The 23,089-nt window shown below is 50.1% G+C and overlaps 7 protein-coding genes across 7 annotated transcripts; 5 read left to right on the top strand and 2 right to left on the bottom strand. All coding sequences in view use genetic code 12, as the record gives it.

The window, feature by feature from the left end:
• Positions 1-339: 339 nt before the first annotated feature.
• On the top strand, positions 340-1,587 carry DIURU_004347 (uncharacterized protein; the record flags this gene model as incomplete). The annotated part of the gene is made up of 1 exon (XM_034157210.1): positions 340-1,587. One exon carries the CDS (start codon positions 340-342, stop codon positions 1,585-1,587), a length of 1,248 nt encoding a protein of 415 aa, XP_034010839.1.
• A 1,262-nt stretch (positions 1,588-2,849) lies between these two features.
• HEM1 (5-aminolevulinate synthase) lies at positions 2,850-4,565 on the bottom strand (the record flags this gene model as incomplete). The annotated part of the gene is made up of 1 exon (XM_034157209.1): positions 2,850-4,565. One exon carries the CDS (start codon positions 4,563-4,565, stop codon positions 2,850-2,852), a length of 1,716 nt encoding a protein of 571 aa, XP_034010838.1.
• Positions 4,566-7,681: 3,116 nt separating this feature from the next.
• Positions 7,682-9,487, top strand: DIURU_004345 (uncharacterized protein; the record flags this gene model as incomplete). Its single annotated transcript, XM_034157208.1, has 1 exon — positions 7,682-9,487. One exon carries the CDS (start codon positions 7,682-7,684, stop codon positions 9,485-9,487), a length of 1,806 nt encoding a protein of 601 aa, XP_034010837.1.
• Positions 9,488-10,960: 1,473 nt separating this feature from the next.
• DIURU_004344 (uncharacterized protein) lies at positions 10,961-11,632 on the top strand (the record flags this gene model as incomplete). The annotated part of the gene is made up of 1 exon (XM_034157207.1): positions 10,961-11,632. The coding sequence occupies one exon, from the start codon at positions 10,961-10,963 to the stop codon at positions 11,630-11,632; it is 672 nt and encodes a 223-aa protein (XP_034010836.1).
• An 834-nt stretch (positions 11,633-12,466) lies between these two features.
• On the bottom strand, positions 12,467-14,950 carry NTH1 (alpha,alpha-trehalase NTH1; the record flags this gene model as incomplete). Its single annotated transcript, XM_034157206.1, has 1 exon — positions 12,467-14,950. The coding sequence occupies one exon, from the start codon at positions 14,948-14,950 to the stop codon at positions 12,467-12,469; it is 2,484 nt and encodes an 827-aa protein (XP_034010835.1).
• Positions 14,951-16,278: 1,328 nt separating this feature from the next.
• MDH1 (malate dehydrogenase) lies at positions 16,279-17,283 on the top strand (the record flags this gene model as incomplete). Its single annotated transcript, XM_034157205.1, has 1 exon — positions 16,279-17,283. One exon carries the CDS (start codon positions 16,279-16,281, stop codon positions 17,281-17,283), a length of 1,005 nt encoding a protein of 334 aa, XP_034010834.1.
• A 699-nt stretch (positions 17,284-17,982) lies between these two features.
• Positions 17,983-22,749, top strand: RPA190 (DNA-directed RNA polymerase I core subunit; the record flags this gene model as incomplete). The annotated part of the gene is made up of 1 exon (XM_034157204.1): positions 17,983-22,749. The coding sequence occupies one exon, from the start codon at positions 17,983-17,985 to the stop codon at positions 22,747-22,749; it is 4,767 nt and encodes a 1,588-aa protein (XP_034010833.1).
• Positions 22,750-23,089: the final 340 nt, after the last annotated feature.

Raw genomic sequence — 23,089 nt, 5'->3', positions numbered from 1 at the left:
TGGCTTAGTTGAACCACCGAAAATATGAAAGATCTGCTGAGCTACTGCAATTCAAAATTAAGAGTCTGGTTTGTAGCGTGATGACCAAAGAAACATCATCATTACCAAAAGATGCCTGTAACTCTTGGAGAAATCACCTTACCGGTTTTCACGTGATCATTGTTTTGTTGAAATGGCTCAGATTTCAAATGAGTGCATAGAGAAAGTTCGGCTGAACTTCACCAAAAATTCAACATACCAAACCTTTCGAATTTGACATTCCTTTTACCATCTTTCACTTTACCGAACCTGAACTACTTTTGTTAGAGAAATCTCTATTGATATCGCACCAATACAGCCATGTTCCGGGCCCAATCGGAGAACGATTCCATCAATCCCCCTGAAAGCAAACTTGAGTCTTTGCCACCACCACTTGAACGAGCGGCTTTTCAACTTGGTTTAACAGATGGTGAGTCCATTGATCGAATTGAGCAATTGCTCTATGAGTGGTGCCTTTTAAATTTACAAAAACGAGGATTGAAACAAATCCTGGCTAAGCCACCCGTCGAGCTACCATTGGAAATTATTGCTATAGTGCTTGATTACTTACCACAACACAGGGTGTACCCCTTTCTATCACTTTCGAAAGGCATTGACTATATCGCGAAACGAAGGTTATTTCGGAAGGTGTACGTCTTCATTGAATACCCAGGACCATTTTTACATGACGCTAATGATGATTTGCTACACTGGCTGTACCTCACCAAATTCCAATTCTTTAAATTGATGCGACTTGGATTCAAGTGGCCCGGTGAAATTGTTTTCATTCAGGAGAACTCTTGGAAGACACTCGTGTTTGAAGCAATCAAGAAACATTTACAACCCGCTGAAGTCACCATTGTCAAGAAATATAAAGAAAACGTGGTTATACCTTCAACAATACAAGTTCTCGAGCAATCGCTTCGAACGTCCTTCACCACACATCCCCACCTTGCGAAGCTTTCATTAGTTGGAAGAAGATTTATGGAACCAACCCCAGTCAAGCTCAAGGTCGATGCTCTTAGTATATTTGGTATCGTTGGAGGTATCAGAGGATGTATTGATCTTTCGTCTGTGAAACAGTTGTCTCTCGTTGATGCTTATAACACTGACGAAGGAAATATTTACAGCATAGCAAATCAAATGGAGCTGTTGAAGGACTTGTACGTGGCGCAAAGCAATCTTTCCTCAGACATATTCAACAAGTTTTTGCCATATATCAGACGATTGGCCCTTTACGACCCAGCATTGGTTCAAATCAGAACAAACTTTTATGGACTCACCGAAAATTTTGGGCTATCTGAGAAGTGGCTCAGAAGTACCTTCGACTGTGCCAAACACTTTCGGATGCTGCTTCAGTATTTCGAATTGGCGAATGGACCTCAAACTCAAAACTGGCCACGGCCGTTGAGAAAACTGGCTAATGTCAACTACACGCATCTTGATAAGTACTTTGAAAATGGCGAATTTCCCAGACTCAAAGTATGTGTTGTGGAGTCCGGGGTGTACATCATTGATCGAATCTTAGGTGAATACAACTCCGCTGAATTGAGCAATCATAATAGGTAGGATGTTGAAAACCTTATTTACACAATCAATTTAGTCATCCATCAGAATTGATCACCATCAGTATTTCAATCAAGCACCAGCCATCCACCTTAACTCTTCTGACGCATAAGTCAATTTCAAAGACTTCGGCATGCAAACACTTGTTTTCTTCGAGCTTGGTCCTTAGTGCTTCATTGTGCTCTCCGACGTGAATGGATCAGCATTGCAATCACTGGGGGTTTCAAGATGACTACTGCGATGAGAGGCAGCTTGATATGATTCCAATTCTAACCGTACGAATGCTTCCATCGATCATCTTTAGGTAAGATCAATGAAATAACAACTAGCGTTTCTGTCACGTATTCCGTGAGTTCAAAGAACTGTCATCAGGCAACAGAAGAATTTCACAACTCAATTCTATCGCAAGCTTTTCGCCTTTCAGTAGAACTAAAGTAAATCAGCTTTGTACTTTTTGATCTGTGTTGTCGTGTTAGAGGCAATGGCGTTCGTGTAGTGAGCACTTACGAGGTATGCTAGAAGCAGTAACAAATTGCGTTGAGGAGACGAGGGTGTCGAAAGACTCGAATATTTGGAGTGTAGTACTGCACCTTCCTATCCGTGATTGCAACAGAGTTTGTGATTGCCAAGGCTGAGAGTAGAGAACAATATATCTCAATGAGGATCGGTAAGATTAGTTTATCTGGGTATTTCCCATCACACAAAGCAACAACCGTCGAGAGGGGAATATTTGGGATCTTCGGGATCCGCTCGTTATGAGCACACCCAGTGGTTGATTTCAATCACCAAACCAGCGTTAGAGCAACCCGAAAGAAAATGAGAGATTGGGAAAGGACAATACTGTCGAGACAATTAGGATTGAGACGATTGTTAGTTTCACAAGGCTGATTGATAATTGTATCTGGCTATTGTGTTTAACAATAGAAAGTGAATTTTTTCATAAGCTGATGACGTTACTGAGCATCTAAGGTCCGAATGTCATGTGTGTTTGTTTGGGTGTATTCCTGCACACAGTTTATGTGAGCAAAGAAAAAAGGAATGAGTTAACCATTAGAGGTAGTGAGCTTGTGATTTCGGAGCGGAGGCGTGAAGGCAGCAGCAACCGTGTCTCAGATCAAAAGAGGGGGGGCTTATGGAGGCTACGACTGCTAAAATAGAAAGTGACTCGCGTATACTGATTGTTAATTATCCGATTATTCCGATTGTCTCAATTCTCTCTTTCGGTGATTGTGGTTACGCTAAATCTCTCATAATCTCTGGCTCTCTCAGGCTTGGACACCGGACGAGACGCCCACGGGCGCCACCTGCGGTTCGACAACGTTGCGGTTCAACGCATCGTCGGACAACAGCAACTGAGCGTCGGTCCAGATGTGCTGCACCTTGGTGGGGTCGACTTCGCCGACACCACACAACGGGTCCAAGGTCCAGTCGTTAACGCGCTTCAAATTGAGCTCGTTGAACACCGAGTCCACAGCCGATACCAATTGGTCGGAGACGTCGCGGCCGTGGCCGGGAGTGGGGGTGATTCTGAGCCGTTCCTGGCCGATGGGGACGGTGGGAAAGTTGATCGCTTGCACGTAGATGTTGTGCTTGTTGAGCAACAAGTCCAGCGCCCGCTTGGCGTCGGCAGCGTTGCCGACAAGCACGGGGACGATGTGGGACGGGTTGGGGATCACGGGGATGCCGATGTCGTGCATCGCGTGCTTGACGTAGCGGGTGTTCTTTTGCTGAGCAATACGGTCTTGCAACGTCGATCTTTGGTAGCGGATCGACGCTCTCGAACCCGCCATCACCGCGGGAGGCAAAGTAGTGGTGAAGATGAAACCAGGAGCGTAGGAGCGGAACCAGTCGACCATGTTCAGCTTACCGGTGACGTAGCCACCCACGGTACCGAAGGCCTTACCCAAAGTACCGGTGATCATGTCCACTCTCAGCATCACCGACGGCTTCGCGGTAACGGCAGCGCCCATACCCGACTTCAAGTGGGCGTCAAAGTCGAGGTGCTCGGCGACACCGGCCCCGTGAGGACCGTACATACCGACGGCATGCACTTCGTCGAGGAAAGTGAGGGCGCCGTACTTGTCGGCCAAGTCACAGATCTTCTCGATGGGAGCCACCAGCCCGCACATCGAGTACACCGACTCGAACGCGATCAATTTCGGGGTCAGCTTCGGGTACTGAGCCAACAACGCCTCGAGGTCCTCGAGGTCGTTGTGCTTAAACACGTGCTTGCGGGCTCGCGAGTTGCGGATCCCCTGGATCATCAGAGCGTGGTTCAACGAGTCGGAGAAGATGACCAAGTCCTTCATCTTCTGGCCCAATAACGACAACACGGCGTCGTTGGCGACGTAGCACGACGAGAACACGAGGGCGGCCTCATGCTTGTGCAACGCCGCCAACTCGGCCTCGAGGGCGATGGCGTGGCGGTTGTGGCCGGCGATGTTACGGGTGCCGCCGGCGCCCATGCCGTACTTGTCGAGGACACGCTTCATTTCCAGCACCGTGTACTGGTTGCGCCCCATCCCGAGGTAGTCGTTCAGACACCACACGGTGACCTTGTCGTCCTCGTCGGCGCGGTGGGCGCGGGGGAACTCGTTGGCCAACCGGTTGATGTTGTTGAAGAACCGGTACAGCTTATCTTGGCGCTTTTTGGCCAACTCGTCGTTGACAAAGCCCGAGTAGTCAAACGCCTGTTCCTGGGACCCTTCCGGCGCCAAGTTGAGCAGCGCCACCATGCCCAAGTCGTTCAAGTCGTTGGCCTTGAACGCGTAGGTAGTGGGCAGCGCCGTCGCCGTCGACGTCGCCGTGGCCCGGGCGGGGGGAGTGGCGCGCGAGTACTGGCGGAGTTGTTGGCCCATGAACGGGCACTGCGACGCCTGCTGGGCCAACTGGTGCTGCTGAGACATGCGGCGAAGGGCAGTGACGCCTTGCTTCTTGACGAACGGACACACCGTCATCGACATCCGCGTAACCGATTCCATAGCTTAAAAAGGGAAGCTGTTTTTGTTACGCTGGGCGGGACAAAGTATGGGGAAGGGCAGGATTTTTCACGCTTATAAGGAGTCGCACCATTTGTGTGCAGGAGGCTCTCATCGAAAACTCACCGTCGTCTAGTCGCCAGCGACAAAAAATATACTAGGCTCTCGGCCCGCGCAGAATGCTACCAAGACAACCGTCTCCCACCCCACACGGGGATAGCATTGTGACGTAAAACCGTTGACATGGTTTGGTAATTGCTCGTTAAAAGGCTTGCTTTGGAGTGGCTACCCCTCACTAACCCCCGAAACCCAGATCCCGCTGTCTGCGGCTGCCGCAAGTCACTCGCCGTTTCACCTGTGAATCTTACGGAGTTTGAATCGACGCGCATGCTACTGAAGCAGCACGGGATTAGTCATTAGCTACAAGCGAGCACATCTAAGCAAATAAAGGGTAAAAAAATGAATTAACGGTTGTATAGTTAACTAAAATAGTAGTTCTCTCAATGTTTCCACTTCTCTACTCGCTTGCACTGCTGGAGTTCCGTGGACTCCGAGGTGTTTAAGCCTATCACGCACCGGCTAACTGCTCACCGTCATAGCGGAAAAAAAAAAAAATCATCGTATTGTTTAGGCAGCTTTTGTGCTCATTAAGAATGTATGACAAGACTAGCGCCAACCGGTTACGGCTAAACCCACAATCTCCAGACCAAATAGAAACACTAAGTTCAAATTCATTAAGCAATTTGTCAGCAGTTACTTCCCTTCGCCTAAGTACGGGGATTGGCCTGTTATCGAGTCCGACTCGGACGCTAGGCAATGCGCCAGCGACATGGCGTCGAACAGTAAAAAAAAAAAACGGTATGTGATGAGATGGCATTAGTAGACGAGCACAGGTCTAACCAATACGTCAAGAAATAGTGGTACCGGTAAGTGTTTCATATGTCACGATTGTTAATTAGAGACTTCAAGGGATTGACAAGTTAGTGTTCTTGGTCGTACGATATTGTTTGCTGTCGAGAGGGTAGGGAGGCGGGGACGGGAGGTGGGGCAACGCTCCCTGTTTGTCCTCTCTCAATCCAGCGATGCGCGGCGTGCCTAGGACGTGGCCTTTTACCTGACTGACAAATGGCACGACGCTGATTCGTATAGTGTGAGCGTAGTGTGCGACTATGACGTCATCGCCGAGCAGTTGCCTAACCGGGCAAACACAGTGGGGAAACGGATGACAGGTTTGATAAATCACAAGCTTCCCCACATTCAGGGGGAGGTAATCAGCGGCGGCGTTTTGGACACTAGCGAAAGAGGGCTGGCACAGAATGAAGTGGAGGTTCCCTAATTCACATGAGCTCACTCACACAATGCACGCTTTGTGGATGCTACCGGCACCGGCTGAATTGGGTAAATAAAACAGCGCCGGTACCGGCGCTATGCCGGATCGACTTCCGACACTTCCGATACTCGCGACGTTTCCGAGACTGTCACGACTAATCACCTAAAAGGGCTCACTTTCTGAAGAGGATAAATCACCGCCATCATCACATTAGCCACCATCAATAGCCGTTGGTCAAGGCAGCAACGACTGTATTGCCACCAGTAGATTGCATTCACCAACAGTAGCACACTAATAGCGAATAAGGGCCAGAATATACAGTGGTTTGAGGCTGAAATACTCGCGAGACCACCGTGAATAAAACAGACACCGCTAGCGATAGTGAATTGAAGGTTTGCGTCTGAGACCTGTCTCACAACTCGATGAAACCTCATCAAACCCACCGTATACCCCATAATCATCAATAAAATCATGACTGTCCCTTTTAGTGAGACTGGTACCACTACCATTGCCAGCACCACTGCAATAACCGCAAAAATCAACCATTTCCCACAAGACGTGATTTCAGGATCAAGGAACGTGGCCACTCCCAAATCCTCCCACCCCGTGCTGGCATCCACAAACACGTCGCGGCCCTGAACAAAGTGGACGTTGAAGCCAAGCACCTGATCCAGCAGTTGAGCTGACGCTGAGCCGTATATACTCAGATCGTCGACCTGCTCCATCACCGTAGAAAATTCACAAGTGGGATTTAAAGTTGATTTCGTGGCACTGTTCCAGGTTCACCATTGACGGCTTAGCCATGGCAGGTGGTGACGGGGAGGTTGAATCGAGGTGATGTCATGAAGGGATGAGCCCTGCCGATATTGTCGTGACAATTTACTGTTTGCAGACATGGCGGGGACATTTGAGGGGGTTACTGAATGGTTACCGTGAACCCTATAAAGGCAATATTCGTCGGAATAAGATTGGCGACCTCAGACATAATTTCAGATCTCGACTGAGCCACACTGATAAAGAGAGAACAAACTCAGGATAATGAGTTTACGATGGATTTCATATGGGAGCCAAGGCTTTCTTTCGAGTGGTACTCCCATCTGCCGAGAGCGGCGTCGCTATCTCTTTACCTTCTCGAAATATTGACCACAGAATCTTGCATCTGGTCATCGGATGGGGCTGAAGCTCTATCCGAGTTTTCTATTGTTTTCAATTCTGGGGGTAGGCCCACAAAACGCCTGAGCCACGCTCGGTTTCGGCATTTTAGGCGACGCCCACCTCCAGTCGTTCACGTGGCGTCTGAGTCACCGAGACCGTAAGTCCGAAAACCATCCTACTCAAGAGCTACACCTCGGTTTCTATCTCCCGAAAGGCATGGTGTTTAGGCCCGCACCGCACCGCATCTTTTCACCTTGATCGGGGCGATCTTCGCTTGTGCATTCCCTATTGTTCGCAGCGTCCCTCACCGACTGCTGGCGGGTATTCGCTATACCCACGGCAACCACTGACAACCACTCACTATACCCACTGACGGGCTAACGGATGTAAACCAGCTTATCTCCCTCATGCTCATCGGCACTCCCGTTAATTGCTATTATTTATCCAACGGTCAAATTGCAGGAAAGAGCCGCTAAATCAATGAATAAAGTTTGCTTGGGGGAAGCTTGGCAACTTTTCCGGTATGCGGGTGACTTGTGTGCAGGCGGTCCTGACTCAATAGCCTCAGCTCGGAGCCGAGCGTCTGAGTAATCCGAAATCGACCCAAATATATACCCACACCCAACCTCCCGCCATGGCTCCCCCCGCCTCGACTATGGAACCCACGCCGCCACTAACTCCGCATACTCCGCAGCCACTAGCGTCGCCCACCGAGGAGTGCTCCATCCTCCCCAGTTACCACATGTACACCCATATCGTCACTGGCGAGCCCTGCCGGCACCGCTCGCATCGGCTACCGCCGGATTATAACCTGGAGGACGAGTCCGACGATCTGCCTGCGATGAGCCGGGCGCTGTCGCCGGCGGTGGTGCCGGCTCGGGCTCCCATGGCGGCGTTACACCCGCGGCAAGACGTGGTGGCTGAGGCCACAGCGTTGGGCGATTCCAAGCTTTTGGACCGGTTACTCAAGCTAGAGGACAGAAACGTCGACGGCTTGGACATCGCCGTTCACTTTACTAGGGAGCTGTGCAAGTTAGGAGTGCCCCTGACGGAAATCGCACAACGGGATAAGTACACTGAAGGCGATACCTTACAGGGGTACATTACTATTGACAATAACACTGATACCACGATTATGTTTGACTCGTTTTTGATTTTGTTGGAAGGGGTGTATACTCTGCACTCAACCGGGTTCAAAAGGCAATTTCTCCAGATGTTGGATTTCGGCGCTCTGTATAATCCGGCAAGAATAAACCGGTTAGTGGGAGACAACGACTACCCCTACCGTCTTCTAGATACCTACATCGACCCGGTGGACGGTCGTCAAGCTGGGTTCAGTTTTGGCGGTCAGGTGGAGAGAAGAGTGAATGCTCGCGGTCGCTACAAGCGGTTCTTTGCCTTTACTCTTCCGCCAGGTATTTTGGACTGTGAGTGTGAAGAGAATATCCCTGAACATCTCCAATTACCGCCTACTATGTCCAACGAGCTCGCGCTGATCTCATACGCTATCACCACCCGAATAATTGGCTGGAACCACAACGCCACCTCAGATGACAACCAGTGGTACATCTTCAAACAACATGCTCATCCCATCACGGTGGAGCCGCAACGTAACCTGTACCACAACGCGTTGGAGCGGCTCGACTTGCTGGAACGCATGTACTACAATTTCATCCATCGCATTGAGGAGGAACTCCAACAACGTACCCTCCACGAAAAGGGGGAGAGACACGGGCTTCCAACTACCATCAAGTCGACCGCGTTGGTAGAGGAAACCCACACGTTTGGCCCTACATCCAGAGGAGCGTTGGTGGTACTGCTAAAACGAAGTGTACCTACCATCTGGCTCAGTGCTAAGAAAATCGGGTTGAGCCTTTCGTTATCGCTAGAATACACTCTGGACGATATTCTGAAAGCACCAAAGATAAAACAGCTGTTGGTGACGATTCAGGAGATCGACTACGCCACCGACCAGTCGCTCCCGTTCTCGTTAGGGGTGTTTTTATTCAATAACCCCGTTACCGCTACCTCACACGACGCTGACACCTTGGACTATGCTATCGAAAGTACCCGTAAGTTGGCGGGATTACTCCGGAACGTCGCCATTGACGAGCAAGTGCGGTTGAATGCTGATGTTGTCAACCATGTGAAGGCGATGTGTAAGCTCCGGTGGAAGAGCACCACTCATGTGATGAAAACATTTAACAAAGGACTGACCATCTCTAAGCGAGCCAACAAAGTGCCGTGGCAGAAAATCGGCCCCAACACTGTGGGCAAACAAGTCACGATCGACATTGACCACCGCCACTTTACTCTGGAAAACCTTACCCCGTGCTGGAACTTGTGTATGACCGGCAAGTTCCATATTCTTAAGATCACCTTTGTGCTTGGGCTGGGCCAGAAAGTTAACCTTAAGTTACCCCTTCATCTTAAGGCTTAAACAAAAAGTTACGACTGATGAATATATTTGCATACTTTATTTTCTTCATAATGAACATTTAATCAACACAGAAGTTTAGTTTGGTAGAATACTCGTTGTAGGCTTTAGTTTGATATCACATAATGACGCGTAGATCAGAGATGAAAAACCCACTAGTTTCCGATAATACGAGCACTAGGGAAGCTGGCTTTTCAAGCTCACCAAGTGTGATTTACCGCTTACTTTTGCGATTACTTCATTGCAAAGTTTATGTTGGTCAAGCGGTGTTTTATTTGAGGCTTACTATCGTGGCAGGGACGTTGTGAAAATCTCTACTCTGTAACTTTAGTATTTGGCAGGGGCTCAAAATGCAGAGGCTATATCGTATAGAAGACGAATACGTGACGGTACTAAACGCTAATCGAAAAACAACAATTCATCTGGCAACAGAGAACGGTAATTGAGTACTGGAAGAGTTGTAAACTTGTTCTCTTGTGGATTTTCAGCGTACACCGTTGCCTATGAATCAAAGGGGTCGTGGCCAACCACCACCGGTAGTCATTGGCATTAGGGACCTACCCGATCTTGTTGCCTCCTGGATCGTCCAATTTGAACAAGAAATGGTGGTGTTCAACGCGATTTGGAAACCGTACTTCTTCAGTCGTGATATTTGGGTGATTAAAGCGGTCCCTTTCTTGTTAATGCCGTACAACGAGTACGCGTTGTTGTTGTGGTTTAACCTCATCCTGCTTCTGTTATGGATCCCCCAGATTTACCGCAACACTATGGAGGACCGGCGTCAAGCGAACTCGTGGAAGTTTGTCTTTAGTTTGCAATTTATCGTCGCCAGCCTATGCTATGTACATGCGAAGGTTGTCTTGCTGCTAACATCCGACGGGTTATTCTGGCAACTTAAGGTGATGGTTGCCTGGTTAGCCATCCAATGCGTTTGGTTATATCTCCAACTCTTATTGGGTCCACGGTTCTGGATCCCGTACCACCATAAGCTCTTCCCTTGGCACTATCAACCTATTCTCACTTTGGCTGATCTTGAGCTGAAAATTTCACTGAGCGTATTGGAGGGTATGGAATTAGACGACAGAGGTGGAAATGGTGAAGTGATTGATTATCAGTGCACGTGTCCTATATGCTGGACAATGGTGACAATACCTATACTCAAACACTTTCAAGCTAACCTCCCTATTGACCGCGAGATGGAGTACGCGGTGACTCCCTGCCACCACGTTTTCCACGCTGAGTGTTTGGTGATTTGGTTACGGTATGGCAGTCGCTGTCCCTTTTGCGCTTCAAAAATACCCCGAAACCAACCGTTTTGAAAATCGTGAAATTTCCTCCTATATAGTTGATGCCGATCCGAGTAACTATGGTAAATTGTAGTTTTGTGCGACCTGCATATTGGCTACATTATCATGCTGCGTCATTAGATCCCGACTAGTATTTAAGGCTCACGCGACTCAGCCTCATGTCTCAATCATGATTACCGTCTCCGTGGGGTCTCGACAAGCCGTTACCAAAAACGTGCCCATCATATATGTGGACCGGAACGACAACATGCTCAATTTGATCCCACTCGCCGCCGTTTTCTTAACAATTTACCGCGAGATATGGGGTAAATACGAGGAAGAGTTCGTGATGGAGTGGCGCCAAACGCGGCAAGAATTCATGGAAGCGCTTACCAAGAGCTTCAGATACGGTCGAGACCCCAGGTTGACTTTGAGTGATGACATAATCCCCATGATGAGAAAATATAGCTATGAAGAAACTAATGCATTGAAAGACATTGAAGATTTCATCGACGCCCAGCTTAGTTTTCAAATGTCTAGCCAACATCGGGATGCCGTCATTGCCAACGCCGACTCGAGAGCATGGCAGATTGTGGAACAAGGTTTCCAAAAGTATCGCGACATCTTCAATGAACACATGTTTCCTCATCTTCCATTGAAAAGTCGGAACAAGCTTGACAGTATCATTAGCACTTACGAGAAGAAAATGAGACAAGCACCAATTTCGAGGGATCGGAAGTGCCAAGCTTTCTTCAATGACGAGGCATCTGGCACCAACGTCCTTTGGATCAACGCACTGTGGGGGAGACTCGACATCCTTGTCCAATTCCCCGACGGCCTCAGACGCATCGTGTGGACTTGATCAAAGCTGGACTTTGTCAAGAGAACACACCCAAAGATATGACCTAACGAAACGAGTATACCCATTATTAAGAGAGAGAGAGAGAGAGAGTAAAGTCAGCGAATATAGAGGATATAGAGAATATAGCGAGAGAATCTGACGAGTATATCAAAAAGCCAATATGGGAAATAGGCGGAAGAGGTGTGCTGACGCAAGTGACTTCAGAACCTAGTAGTGTCGCGTTGAAGAGCTCGTTGTCGCATTTGAGAATTCGAGTTGTCGCAGTTGAGTGTTAGTCGTCGCAGTCGCATTGCAAAGGCCTAGTACCAGAAATGAATTTCCCAGGAAACCACTAGTGTCATTGTGTTCTACAGTTAAATACGACCAACTTTCGTTAGCATCTTGAGGTACAGTGTCATACAAACTTTTCGTGAAAGCGACGTATTTCTTGTTCATTTTGTATTAGTGTGTATGATCGTCATACACCAGGCCCCTGTGATGGTAGCGTAATAAACTGAAGGAGTATAGAAGCCAGGTGTCACCAACACTTGAACAGACTGGGATAGAACTATTCATTCGCTTGCTAAGACTGAGCTACTGGTTCATGAGCGTTTTGTATATGAACGCGTTGTTTTCTGGACGAGTTGAGATTCATAAAGCCGAAATTCAAGAAAGTTGATGAGAAATCAAATGTCAAGAGAATGTCAAGAGAGTGTCACAGCTCTCACATCATGATTTTGTTATTCTTGAAGATATATTGCCCTAATTGCTGGTATCACTGCATTAAACTCGTACTACGATCATTGGCTCACTTGAATTTCATGACTCATGATATTAATATATAACCGTGTTAGACTACTCAAAGAATGCCCGCTGTTCAGGATGCAAGTTGCGGAGGAAAACGGGGGGCGGCGTCATCGTCCCCAACGCCCGCAACGCCTGTAAGTTCATCAACGTCAACCCAAACACGTACAGGGCGTTGACCCAGCCAAACCCTTCGTTGGCGACCCCCTTGAAGTCGAGCCCTTGGTTACCGTACTCAGCGTCGACCTTGTGCGGCGCCAGGGTACCGATGACGTTATACTTTTCCACCACCACCCCGTTGTAGTCGACAAACGCCTTGGTCATCATATACAACCAGCGGTAGGCTAAGCGGCGAGCGACGCCGTCATACCCGTAGTTGATGAGCCCGATCCACGCCAAGATTTGTTGAGGGGCCCAGCCGAAGGGGTAGTCCCATTGACGTGACGGGCGGTCCAAGGAGATTTCCCCACGCAGTCTCAAGGTACCGGCAGCCAAGCCACCGAGCTCTTCAAGTTTCACCACGGTGTTGGTGACCATGGCTTTAGCCTGTTCGTCAGTAGCACACTGAGCCCACAACGGCCAGAACGTCGTCGCCAGCTCGTACCCAGTTTGTGCTTTTTCCTTGACGTTGTAGTCGTAGTAGATCAGATCCTTTTCGTTCCACAAGTAGCGGTTGATGCGTTCGCGGCGTTGAGCGGCGCGAGTGAGCCACATCTCTTCCGTCTGGATCTCGCCGTGGTAGTCGTACTTGTTGTCGAAGAACGTCATCACCATGAACGCAATGTCGGTCTCGTACTTGTACAAAAGCGAGTTCAAGTCCACCGTGGCCAAGTGGGCGCACTTACCCTCCAACCGGTACAGGGTGTCATGGCCCAGCTCACGCACGGCACGGTCGTGCAAGAAGTACTCGTCGAGCGCCGGCTCGTAGATCTTCTGGTCGTTGTAGATGGCGATGAACTCTTCGCGAGTGAGGTTGTATTTTTTGAGGTAGGGAGCCAACACCGAGTCGAAGTGGGTGGCTTCAGTTTCGGGAGGAATACCGATCCCTTCAGGGTGGTAGCACGAGAGCCCCGTGGCCTCGTCGAGACGAGGCTTGCACACCCACACCTCGTGGTATTCTTTGATCAGCGCCCGCAACGCCCGTTCCAAGAAGTCCATGGTGTCGTTGTATCTTTCGGGAGCCACCTCCATCGTCTTGTTGAAAATACGAAGGGTCATATCCGTCAAAAACGGCGGCTGAGAACGGCCCAAGTAATACAGCCGGTTGGCGTTGAGGATCTTGCCGTAGTGCTGGATCTGGAAGATGAAGTTCTCCGCCATACCACGGGCTAAACGCAAGTGGTTTTGGTGGTCAGAAGTGACATCAGTCAAGAGACCAAGGGTCTCCATGTACGAGTCCCACCCGTACTGCTCATTGAAGCGACCCCCGGGAACCACATACGGTTGAGAAACAAGGTTGGTAGGGTCTTCAGGGTCAGGGTACATCAGCAACGATAACAAACCAGGCTTGTCATTGATGGACTTGATGTATTCGGCGTCGATCTTTTGCGGAAGGCGTTCCACGTGTAACGGCCAATCGGGATTATCGTTCTTAATCGCCATGAAGTAGTTGTATTGGTCATCACGGTTATAAGGCACGTAGATGCGATGAGTGGGTTGGTTCTTGTGGACGACGCCGTGGATGTCGGTATAGTCCTCGAGGATCTTAGTGTCGGCCAGCATTTCCAAGATGTTATCCTTGTTCAATTGACGAGTCAACGATCTCCAGAACTGAGTTTGAATAAGTCTCTGTAATCTCTTCACTGGGTTTTCGCTAAGTCGGCGTTCATCCAATACCATCTCCTTACGGCCAAACCGTTTGGCGATGGTCAATTCTTGGAGTAAGTTAGACAACAAGTAAGTACCGTAAATCTGAGCCTTAACGTACCCCTTAGAGTTCACCGTACCCAAGTTAAACACTTTAGGACCGGTATCTTCAATGGTAATCTGGAAGTTGTGGTCGGTATCCTCGTTCTCCAAGAGCTCCTTAAGCGTAGCATCGATGTCGGGGATGTAGAACTTGCGCGGTTTAAGCCGGGTGAGGTCGACCAGAGCCCGGCGCAAACGGAACACATGGTTCTTATTGTGGCTAGCCACTTCAAGCATATCGTTACCGTCCAGGTCCAGTTCCTCAGCGATCAGCTGACCCGGTGGCGGCGGGGTCGCTTCCTCCTGCGGTAAAGCGATGATCAGTGGACGGCGCTCGCCCGGGTGCTTTAAGTCGAGGTCGCGGAGCTGCTTCGCCGCCTGGTCGAGGTCCTCCGTCAGCAGCAGCAGCAGCTCCTCGGCGATGGTGTCGGTGTGCTTCAACGGTTTGGTCATCCCCCTATAGGGGTTCATCTCCTGTTTGTTCAACAGCAGCATTTCCCGCATCAGCATCAGGCGGAGCTTTGCCAGCGACGTGCTGGGGTTCTTCGCCTCGTAGTAGACTTCGGCGGCCTCAAAGGGGTCGCCCGACGACAGAGCGTTCAGCAAATTGCGTTGGTGGTGGCTCATTTGAGGGGACGAGCCAGTAAGGTTTTGTGGTTGTGGGTAGGAGAAACCGTTTGGTTGTGGTAACAAGCGCAAACACAAACTTGGCGAGCGGAGGGTGAGGGCCTGACGGACGCCTTTGTTCGCTCGCTGGGACCCGGTGACGTCAGCGGGCAGCAGCGAGCCAGTGAGTGATAGCGCTTAAATGTTCGGGGTAACCGCGAGCGTGATCACTAGCAGTTAAACAGCAAGCCACCAGCCAAGATAAAAAGACAAATACCATGCAAATAAATCTATAGTATCAATGGTGGAGACGGTTTGAGATGTTTTGATGATGTTGACATTGTCCTCTATAGAGTTTACGTTGTACGTGGTGCCATCGCTCAAACCTGTTTAGTTGTAGGTACTACGTGGGGGACTCCTAATCTTCAATTGGTGACGGCGCGAGGACTAGCGTGAATAACGGAGACCACGGAAAAGAGACGTAGCTAAATACAATCTCTCTGGATCGCAGGAACTAGTCTTCAATTGAGAGGCTAAAGTACTTGATATTACCAGGGTTAATAGCTTTTGTCTGTTATTAATTCAATGGCGTAAAATACAATATTTGTTGTAATTTTTGCCTCAATTGTTGCTGGTGTTGCTGGTGGCTCTGACTTGTCGTGGACATTAATGTTCGGAAACCTTCGATGTTGCGAGCCCCGGCACCCATCAATTGACCAGCGACAATATTTCAGCTCGACTGCTGCTGCTAGCTTAGCCAACGGGGTCCGGCGGTCTGATCGGGCTGCGCACGACCCGCCTCCACACCACCCACCCATCCCCACAAGTGAAATAATCACTCAGACGGAGACTGGCTCCGATATTTTACTAAATTTCCATCAAATTCCAAAATTCTTACCGTCAATTGACCGCTACCTCCATCAAATCCATCTTATTGACCGACACCCTTAGTAATGGCGACAGCTTCCCTTTGTCCGTGTACCCAAAGTTGTGTCCCCACAAAATGGCGTGCGAAAGTTTAGCCTGGGGACGAGATACCCTCGGTAAATACCTCTGAGGGAAACTCGGAAACTCTCGGAAGGATGAGACAGCCACCCAAGCAGGTTAGGGTTGCCACGCCATGTTCACACGTTCATGCCCGAGGCCTGCGGCTGAGCCCTACCAAATAGGAAGTCACCGGCAGGGTGGACGTGTCTCCGGGGAATACTGCCCCGGGGTATTTCGGTTGGGCTCCCGGGGTAACGCGCATGCTCCCCATGAATCCCCCCTATCACAGAAAAACTATATAAACCCAAACTCGCCCCCGCACCTCGCTAAGTTTTTCACTTTCACATTTATCAAATTCAATCATGGTTAAGGTTGCTGTCTGCGGTGCTGCTGGTGGGATTGGCCAGCCCCTCTCCCTCTTGTTGAAGATCAACAAGAACGTGTCGGAATTGTCGTTGTTCGACGTCGTCAACGCCCCCGGGGTCGGCGCCGACTTGTCCCACATCAACACCAACTCCAAGACCGCCGCTTTCGTCCCCTCGTCTAAGGAAGACAAGGAAGCCGTCGGCAAGGCCTTGCAAGGCGCCGACTTGGTCATCATCCCCGCCGGTGTCCCCAGAAAGCCCGGTATGACCAGAGACGACTTGTTTAACATCAACGCCGGTATCGTCAAGTCGTTGGCGGAAGCGATCGCCGACCACGCCCCCAAGGCGTTCGTCCTCATCATCTCCAACCCCGTCAACTCCACCGTGCCCATTGTTGCCGAGACTTTGAAGGCTAAGGGTGTCTACGAACCCAAGAGATTGTTCGGTGTCACCACCTTGGACATTGTCCGTGCCAACACCTTCATCGCCCAAGCCGCCGGCACCTCGCCCTCCGACTACAACGTCAACGTCATTGGTGGCCACTCCGGTGAAACCATTGTCCCCTTGTACTCGCTCGGCTCGTCGAAGAAGGACTTTGACGCTCTTTCCGCCGAACAACAAAAGGAACTCATCCACCGTGTCCAATTCGGTGGTGACGAAGTGGTGCAAGCCAAGGCCGGTACTGGTTCCGCCACTTTGTCGATGGCTTACGCCGGTTACAGATTGGCCGAATCGATCCTTGAAGCCGTTTCGGGTAAGGACGTCACCGAGTGCACTTACTTGAACTTGGACTCGTCGATCAAGGGTGCCGCCGAAGCCAAGAAGTTGGTCAAGGACTTGGACTTCTTCTCGTTGCCCGTCAAGTTGGGCAAGAACGGTATCGAAGAAGTCAAGTACGACATCTTGAACCAAGTCTCCGACAACGAAAAGAAGTTGATCGACGTCGCCATCGGCCAATTGCAAGGCAACATCGAAAAGGGGATCCAATTCGCCACCAAGTAAATTTTTACGAAATAGATACGACCAGAGGTAAACAATCATGTAGATTTGTTCAGGAGATTTCGGCGTAGACCGGGACCACCACTCCGACATATCCCGCAGCACCTGCAAGGTTACATGTAATTGTGTGGCCCACATAACAGTAAAGCGTATACCCATGCAAGCTTGTACATCTAATCGTTAGTAATCGTGATGGATAGCGTGTTAATAACAATTTCACCATTTTGATGAAGGATCCTTGATTGAATATATTTAGATCGTCGATGAATTTTGAATCTACTCGCACATGGAGATTCAGAGAGAAAGATTGCAAAAAGGTGGAATATACACTGATCAGCTGAATCGCACTAACCCCATAAAAACTACACTACGAAGTAAACGATAACTTCAAATGCTACCTTTCTTTCGAGTAGAGCTAACTCATTTTTCACTACCTCCTTTTCTCACCCCTAAACACTGAACTAGATCCATAAAATAGGCAGGAGAAAAGAATGAGAAGAACCGATATCAAACGGCAAAATACGAATCACGAGCATGACGTTCGACGTTATCCTTTAAAGATAAACCAGCGTACTCTTTTGTGATTGGAATCCTTAGTCGGTCCATTTGGTCTTGCCACTCACGTGACCTCATCGCATCGCAAAATATCGCACCAAATTTGACAATCTCACACCCGCTTAATCATCCCATCTCACGCTCAACATGGACATTGGCAAGCCCGTCGGGGCGAGTATTGCCAGTGTGGACTTTGGGGTCATGAGTGACGAAGAGATTCGGCGCCTCCTGGCCAAACAGGTCACCAACCCCGTGGTGTTCGACAATCTCGGCCACCCCATCCAGGGGGGTCTCTACGACTTGGCTCTCGGGGCGTTCCTCCGCCACCAGTGCCACACCTGTGGTCTTGACGAAAAATTCTGTCCCGGTCATTTGGGCCACATCGAGTTGCCCGTGGTGTGCTACAACCCGATGTTCTTCAAGCAGATGTACTTGTTTTTGAGAGCTCTGTGTGTCTACTGCCACCACTTTAAGATGCTGGCAGAGCAAAAGCACTTGGTCATGTGCAAGCTTAAATTGTTGCAATATGGGCTTGTGCGTGAGTGTGACATTGTCGACGGTATTGGTGCCGGTTCTCCCGACGATGTTGACGAAGAAGGCACCGGTATCAAAGGCGACACTAAGAAAGTGATGGCGCTTAGAGAAGACTATGTGGCGAGAAAAGTGGCTAAAGCTACTCCCGTACAGACGCTGACACTTATCGAAGAGCGTAAACGTGTGATTCTGGACTTCTTCAAGCGGTTGATCGCTAGAGGTAAATGTGACAACTGTGGCATGTTCTCGCCGCTGTTCCGTAACGACGGCTACTCGAAGTTGTTCGAGAACTCGTTGACTGATGCTCAACTCGCTAACAACCGTGTTAAAGGTTTGCTGCGCCCGCAAATCGTCAAGGGCGGTGTTTCTGATATCACCGTCCGTTCTAAGGGTTCGAAATACGTGTTGCTGACAGAAGTGCACGGTATCATACAACGGGTATTCCAACAAGAACAACAAGTTTTACTGACGGTGTTCCATCTGCGCCCGCTGGACGCGGAGGTGTCGGGGGACATGTTCTTCCGCAAGGCGTTGGTTGTCCCTCCCACCCGTTTCAGATTGCCGTCTAAGCTTGGTGACGAGATCCACGAAAACGCCCAAAACGCCCTGTTATCGGAAATCTTGCAAACCGCTCTCAATATCCGTGACTTGAACGAACTTATCGCTACTTCCTCGGCTAAGGAATTATCGGCGGAAGTGCGCAAACAGAACTTCAACCGGTTGATGAATAACTTCGTCAAGTTGCAAAACGACGTCAACACGTTTATGGACTCGACCAAGGCCCAGTCTAACGGGGGTAAGCTTCCCAACCCCGGTGTCAAGCAAGCGTTGGAAAAGAAGGAAGGTTTGTTCAGAAAACACATGATGGGTAAGAGAGTCAACTTTGCTGCTCGGTCAGTCATTTCTCCCGACCCCAACTTGGAAACTAACGAAATCGGTGTGCCTCCCGTGTTTGCCCATAAGCTTACCTACCCTGAACCCGTCACCACTCATAACGTCGCTGAATTGCGTCAGTGTGTGATTAACGGTCCCGAAAAGTGGCCCGGGGCGATGCTGATCCAAAACGAAGACGGGCTGATGGTGTCGCTTTTAGGGATGACCTTGGAACAAAGAAAAGCCGCCGCTAACCAGTTGATGACTCCCTCGGGTCCCGCCCAAGGGGTCAAGAAGGTGTTGCGTCACATCAGAAACGGTGACGTGGTGCTTATGAACCGTCAACCGACGTTGCACAAGGCCTCGATGATGGGTCACAAGGTGAGAGTGTTGCCCGGGGAAAAGACGTTGAGATTGCACTACGCCAACACCGGTGCCTACAACGCCGATTTCGACGGTGACGAAATGAACATGCACTTCCCGCAAAACGAGAACGCCCGTGCCGAAGCGTACAACTTGGCCAACACCGATTCGCAGTACTTGACCCCTACCTCGGGGCTGCCGTTGCGTGGTTTGATTCAAGATCACATTTCCGCCGGGGTGTGGCTTACGCTGAAGGACTCGTTCTTCACCAGAGACCAATACCAACAGTTGGTGTACCTGTGTATTAGACCCGAAGACGGCCACACTTTGGGTGCTCCTCGCATTCGCACGTTGCCTCCCACCATCATCAAGCCGCAACCGTTGTGGACGGGTAAGCAAGTCATTTCCACCGTGTTGCTTAACATTGTCCCTCATAACGCTCCCGGTCTTAACTTGAAGCTGAAGAATAAGGTTAAGAATGAACTCTGGGGGGTTGACTCCGAAGAGAACACCGTCATCTTCCACAAGGGTTTGCTTGTGTGTGGTATCTTGGATAAGTCGCAATACGGTGCCCAGCCCTACGGGATGGTCCACTCGATCCACGAAGTGTACGGCCCCACCACTGCCGGTGCTGCCTTATCAGTATTGGGTCGTCTTTTCACCAACTACATCATGCAAACCGCCTTCACCTGTGGTATGGACGACTTGAGATTGACTGACGATGGTAACAACTGGAGACAAGAGATCCTTAAGAAGGGTCCTCAAACCGGTAGGGACGCCGCGTTGGAAGTGACCAACTTGACCGCGGAAGACTCGCCGAAGGAACTCCGTCGTCGTCTCGAGGAAATCTTGAGAGATGACTCTAAGTTGGGTATTCTCGATGCCATCACTCAAAACAAGGTTAACCAGATCACCTCGGAAGTGGTTGGTAAGTGTATCCCTGACGGTACGATGAAGAAGTTCCCTTACAACTCGATGCAGGCCATGGCCACTTCTGGTGCCAAGGGGTCCAACGTTAACGTGTCGCAGATTATGTGTTTGTTGGGTCAACAAGCGTTGGAAGGTCGTCGTGTACCCGTGATGGTCTCTGGTAAGACTCTTCCCTCGTTTAAGCCGTTTGAGACTGACCTGAGAGCTGGTGGTTACATTAAGCAACGGTTCTACTCGGGTATCCGCCCTCAAGAATACTACTTCCACTGTATGGCCGGTAGAGAAGGTTTGATCGATACCGCCGTCAAGACGTCGCGTTCGGGTTACTTGCAACGTTGTTTGACTAAGCAATTGGAAGGGGTCCACGTCTCCTACGACGACCTGGTGCGTGACGGTGACGGCCAGGTGATCCAGTTCTTGTACGGTGGTGACGCCGTCGACGTCACTAAGCAGCTGCACATGCACCAGTTCCAGTTCTGCTTGGACAACTACGACGGCTTGCTCAACAAGTACCAACCCGGTGAAGCCATCGAACACTTGGACGTCGAAACCGCCGTCAAGTACTCGAAGAAGGCCCGCAAACACCTTAAGAAGGAAGCCGACTTGCCTGTCTACGCCCAACTGGACAAGTACGACCCCGTGCTCTCGGTGTACTCGCCGCTGCGGTACTTGGGTTCTGTCTCGGAACTGTTTGCCGCTAAGCTCGACGACTTTATTGCCCAGAACCCTCAATTCTTTGAGAAGGGTGTCTCTCCCGTTTCCGAAAAGAAGTTCCGTGCGATGATGGCTCTTAAGTACATGAGATCGGTGGTCCACCCTGGTGAAGCTGTGGGTATCATTGCCTCGCAATCTATTGGTGAACCGTCGACTCAAATGACGTTGAACACTTTCCACTTTGCCGGTCACGGTGCCGCTAATGTGACGTTGGGTATTCCCAGAATGAGAGAAATCATTATGACGGCGTCGGCCGCGATCAAGACGCCGCAGATGTCGTTGCACTTGTTGCCTGACATCAATCTGGAGATGGCCGACTCCTTCTGTAAGCTGGTGACTCGGGTCACTCTTGGTGAATTTATTGACTCGGTGTCGGTGACTGAAACTACTTCTGACGGGGCCAGATCCTACCAAGTGCAAGTTAAGTTCTACACTAAGGCTGAATACGAAAAGGAGTACGACATCTCTCAGGCTCAGCTTGAACACACCGTCCAAGGTCCTTTCCTCCAGAAATTGGAAACCGAGATCGTGAAACAGTTGAAGAAGGCGCTGAAGAAGCAACCGGTGGAAGTGGGGCAACTGGCAGGCAAGATCGACTTGGAAACCGTCCGCTCGTCAGGCAAGGACGACGACGACGACATCGACGCCGAAGACACCCTGAAGAAGCAAGCGGTGCTGTACGATGGTCCCGACGACGACGAAGTCGAGATCATGCAAAAGGCCGAGGCTCTGGACGCCGAGAACGACGACGACGAGCCCAACTCCGGCAGCGACCTGGACTCCGACGCCGACGACGTCGACATGGACGCCGAGCGCCTGGAGTTGCTGAAGCTGGCCAAGGAAAGACAGAGTGCCGTCATTGGCCACACCAACTACGTCACTGCCTTTGACTTCGACGACGCCCACGGCGAGTGGTGCTCGTTCCTGATCAAGTTGAGAGGTAAGGGCGACACGTTGCCGCCGAAGTTGTTGATGGTGAACATCATCGAGGACACCTGCCGGGCCCTGGTGGTGCGGGAGATCCCCCATATCCAGCGGTGTGTGCGGGACCCTCTGGACCCGAAGGCGTTGACGACGGAAGGGGTTAACTTCCGCGCGATGTGGGACGAGGACGAGTTCATCGATGTCGACAAGATCACCTCCAACGACGTGGCGGCGGTACTCAAGACCTACGGGGTGGAAGCGGCGCGTAATACCATCGTCAACGAAATCTACCGGGTGTTCGACACCTACGGGATCTCGGTGTCGCTGCGTCACTTGGACTTGATTGGTGATATGATGACTCGCCAAGGTAACTACCTCGCGTTCAACAGACAGGGGATCGACTCGCTGACGTCAGCGTTCATGAAGATGTCGTACGAGACCACGTGCCAGTTCTTGACCAAGGCGGTGTTGGACGGCGACCGTGAACAGTTGCAATCGCCGTCGGCGAAGATTGTGTTGGGTAAGGTGGCGGACGTGGGCACGGGCTCGTTCGACCTTTTGGCCCGGGTGCAATAAGGATAAGATAGATATGCATGTAAAAAGAGATATTTGATAATAGCCAGTGTAGATCACCACCAACAGCATTGATCTTTGAGCTCTGTTAGTTCACCCTTACATCAAACTGTATAGTTGATTGAATTTGTTGAATGTTTATAGTCCTGACTCAACGACTACGTGTTGATGCCATGAGTTCGGCGTCTACGGTTTTAAGGGTTACTCAAGACAATCATCTCCACTTTTGATCTGAACTGAGTTCTGGATATCAAAATTTCAGTCACTAACATCCAATAGAGACAGATTTAATAATCAATTCACAGCGAATGAAAAGCCACCACATAAGAAGTCCATAGACAAA

The sequence above is a fragment of the Diutina rugosa genome, assembly GCF_008704595.1.
Source record: "Diutina rugosa strain CBS 613 chromosome Unknown scaffold14_size250082, whole genome shotgun sequence".
Classification (NCBI taxonomy): Eukaryota; Fungi; Ascomycota; class Pichiomycetes; order Serinales; family Debaryomycetaceae; genus Diutina; species Diutina rugosa.
Note: the sequence above shows the minus strand (reverse complement) of the source record. Positions and strands in the feature narration are given on the sequence as shown.